This window comes from Lepidothrix coronata, unplaced genomic scaffold (assembly GCF_001604755.1).
Source record: "Lepidothrix coronata isolate B3197 unplaced genomic scaffold, Lepidothrix_coronata-1.0 Scaffold101, whole genome shotgun sequence".
Classification (NCBI taxonomy): Eukaryota; Metazoa; Chordata; class Aves; order Passeriformes; family Pipridae; genus Lepidothrix; species Lepidothrix coronata.
The window spans coordinates 1608080-1611725 of NW_016690281.1; the positions used below are offsets into that span (position 1 = coordinate 1608080).

At 47.3% G+C, this 3646-nt stretch overlaps 1 protein-coding gene across 1 annotated transcript in view; it reads right to left on the minus strand.

The window, feature by feature from the left end:
• Window positions 1–154: 154 nt before the first annotated feature.
• The window catches only part of LOC108501302, a 10976-nt gene continuing 7484 nt past the window's right edge, over window positions 155–3646 (minus strand). The window contains exons 11-15 of the mRNA XM_017823041.1: window positions 3300–3518; window positions 2075–2151; window positions 1812–1922; window positions 1110–1196; window positions 155–280 (exon numbers count right to left, since the gene is read on the minus strand). Coding sequence (XP_017678530.1) covers window positions 155–280; window positions 1110–1196; window positions 1812–1922; window positions 2075–2151; window positions 3300–3518 — 620 coding nt within the window. The remainder of the gene's footprint in view (window positions 281–1109; window positions 1197–1811; window positions 1923–2074; window positions 2152–3299; window positions 3519–3646) is intronic.

The following is a 3646-nucleotide window of genomic DNA, read 5'->3' on the forward strand; positions in this document are numbered from 1 at the left end:
CAACAATTCCTTCAAAATAATAAAAAAAAAAAAAACAACAGCAAAAAGACTAAAACAAAGAGCAAAGCTGAAACAAGTTAAATGTGTCTAAAACCTCCAGGAGGGTGTTGCAGAGATTTTAAATGCCATTTGATTTAATCTCTTAGAGCAGGAATCAGTATCCAGCACTCACCCCAAAGGCCAGGGCTATCTCCAAGAAGGAAGTCAGGTAGGGAAGGTCACAAAAGAGCATCTGTTGCACTGCTTTTACTGCCATGATGAGACAAGCCTCGTGGCGCAGCTACAGGAGAGACACCAACAGCAAGAGAAAGAGGTTTAGAAGCCCATTTTCCCACTATTTTATATTGTATCCAGTCAAATCGGGTCCTCCCATTTCAGCCAGAGGTTGGAGGTCAGACAACACATCCACGAGAACTCATGAGGAGCAAAAAAGGGGGGAATAAACAGGTATTTTATTCATGCAGCTTGTTCACCTGGTGCTCCCCAAGTGCTCACAGAGACAGAATTAAAGGGAAAAAATTCCAGCTCAAGAGTCACATATCTGGAGAATAAACTGAATTTCCTCAAAAGAAGTAAAAAAAAAAAAAAGATAAGACAGCTCCTCAGATGTACTGACTGCATTGAATATAGAATATTTTCCCAGTAACCTTCAAACATGCTCCTCTATATTTGAAACCCTAATTTAAGGGAAATTTAGAAATTCTGGGCTATTCTGAGTGTTGAGACAAGCAGTGACAAGCTTTTAAAGGACAGTCTCCTGTTTGAACCAAATAACACAAGATCACCCTGGGAGACATTAAAACAGAATCAATTCTTACCAGCCCTCCCACTTTACAAATGCATAAATTTGGATAGCTAGGAAGTAAAACCTGTCCTAGACTGAAGATGTGTTAGATCAGAACAGACCCTCACAGTTTTCTCACCTTCAGATCCCTGCTCCAGCCTTTAAACTCTGCTAAGAACAGTTTTAAGCTGTTTCCCCCTAAAAAAACCCTCTTCCAGCCCCTCTTAAAAACTTGTTATAACCAACCCCCCTGTTTCCACCAGTGCTGTATCTCAGGCACAATAACTCAGATGGTAAATTCCCTTATTGCCACGAGCACACTCACCTGAGGAGAGAAAATAGAAGGTGGCAAAGAAACATTAACTCTGGCCTTCAGGTCCTCCAAGAGGCTCCCACTGGCAGCCAGGACTCCCTGCAAGGGAAGGAGGGAGGCACAGGTCAGGGATGGACAGACACTGCCCACACCCCAGACAGCACCAGGGTGGCTCTTCAACGATCTCTGGTAGAATCAGGGTGGTTTGGGTGGGAAGGGACCTTAAAGATCAACTGATTCCACCCCCTGCCATGGGCAGGGACACCTTCCACTAGCCCAGGTTGTTCCAAGGCTGGTCCAACCTGGCCTTGGGCACTTGCAGGGATGGGGCAGCCACAGCTTCTCTGGGCAACCTGAGCCAGGGCCTCCCCACCCTCCCAGGGAAGGATTCCTTCCCAATATCCCATCTAAACCTCCTTCAGTGGGAAGCTATTCCCCCTTGTCCTGTCACTCCAGGCCCTTTGTTATCTGAGCCATGTCCACATGAACAGGTACAGAATCAGTACCAGAATTAACCTGTTTCCAGCCGCCTTTAACACTCCTGAATCCCAACATTCTGCAGAGTGTTACCCTTGGCACATAAAATGGAGCACTGGATGAGGCCCTGCCAAGTCACCCCTGGCACTGAGCAGAACCAGTCAATGCCCACATCAAAGAAACTTGTACAAAACCAAGACAGCAGATTCTCCCTCTTCCCAGCACTGTTCCACTTACCTCCTGGAAGTCAAGTGGTGGCTCCTTCAGGGATAAAGGATTTAGGTGCCCACTTTTTGCCAGCAAATTGCTACTACCCAAAACCATGATGAGGGAACTCCAGCATTTGGGCTGAAACACAACAGGACATTGATATTATCGAGTGAAATCTGCCCACAGAGGTATGAATTATTCAGGGAAAAAAGGTTCTGATGGGAAATCCTTGCCTTGGAGAAGTAACAGGACAGAAGAGGTAATTTAGAGAAAGAGTTTTAATGACTCACATTCCTGTACAGTGACTCGTTGCTGTAAAGCAGTTTGAGTGCCTGTTTAATTAGCACACCATCCCTGAGGGGAGACCCTGCAAGAGGAGAGAAAAAAATAAATCCTAAACATGTCTCAGATTCCCTGGAAAATTATAGAATGGCACAAACAAGATACTAACTTAGTTACAGACATGTTTCTACAGAAACCCAACAGAGCCACACAAGGATCTACAGCTATTTTACAATATTTTGGAGGTAGAATGGAAAAGCATCAGCTGTAAGACACAGTTCTGGAAAGCTGCAAAGATCTGCACCAGGACAGATCATTCCAGGCAGCAGTGGCTGAACTAATGACAGAATGGAACACACAGGTTATGGAACATTTTCCATCCAGAAGTTTAATTTTCAAGGTCAAGGCTATGATACACTATAATTCCAAGTCCCACACTGCCACTTGCAGTGCTGGGATGTAAGAAAGAGCTTTAGGGGTTTTTTTAATAGGCTGTTTTCAACCAAACAACTTCTCAGGTGATAAAACCGATAAAATTAGGTTTTGAGTGAAGTGAACTGAACAAGTCCCTGTTTATGTAGAAAGACATCCTTCCTGCCTGGTGTTTTCATGGAATCAGAGACTGGGTTGGGTTGGAAGGGACCTTAAAGCCCATCCAGTGCCACTCCCTGCCATGGGCAGGGACACCTCCCACTAGCCCAGGTTGCTCCAAGCCCTGTCCAACCTGGCCTTGGACATTTCCAGGGCTGGGGCAGCCACAGCTTCTCTGGGCAACCTGTGCCAGGGCCTCCCCACCCTCACAGGGAAGAATTCCTTTCCAATATCCCATCTATCCCTGCCCTCTGGCAGTTTAAAGCCATTCCCCCATCCTGTGACTCCAGGCCCTTGTAAACACTCTCTCTCCATGTTTCTTGTAGCTCCTTCAGGTCCTGGAAGGCCACAGTCAGGTCACCCCAAAGTTTGTCTTCTCCAGGCTGAACAATCCCAATTCTCCAGCCTCTCCTCCCAGCAGAGCTGCTCCAGCCCCCTGATCATCCCCATGGCATCCTCTGCACCTGCTCCAACAGCTCCAGGTCCTTGCAGTGCTGGGAACCCCAGAGCTGTGGGATCAGCCCAGGACACTGTGCTGGAGTCCAGACAATTCCTAGTTGGGCTCAGAGTCCCTCAGAATGTTCCTAATTTTAACGAAAAGATCAAAATTCTAACCACATATAAGCAAGAAGTGACACTTGCCAACTCTGAGCCAGGGCCCAGTCTGCAGCATGTCATTGCCAGGGGGGACACTGCCCGTCCTGAACATCTTGAGGTAGGCCCCAAACTGGCAGGGGGTGATCCTGCAGGCAGAGCAGCAGGCCAGGCTGTTCACTGGGAACAGCAGGGAATGGGTAGCATCCAGGAAATCCCCAGTTTTACACAGGTAGAAGGGAATCTTATCCCGGAGGTCTCTCAACCTGGGCAGGAGAGATGGAGATTGGATGGACATCAGCAGGAGCTTTTTACAGTGTGTATGTAGAGATCTGGTTGTGCTTGGGGAGGGAAAAAGGGGGAAAAGGGGAAAAGAACAGGGGGAAAAGAACAGG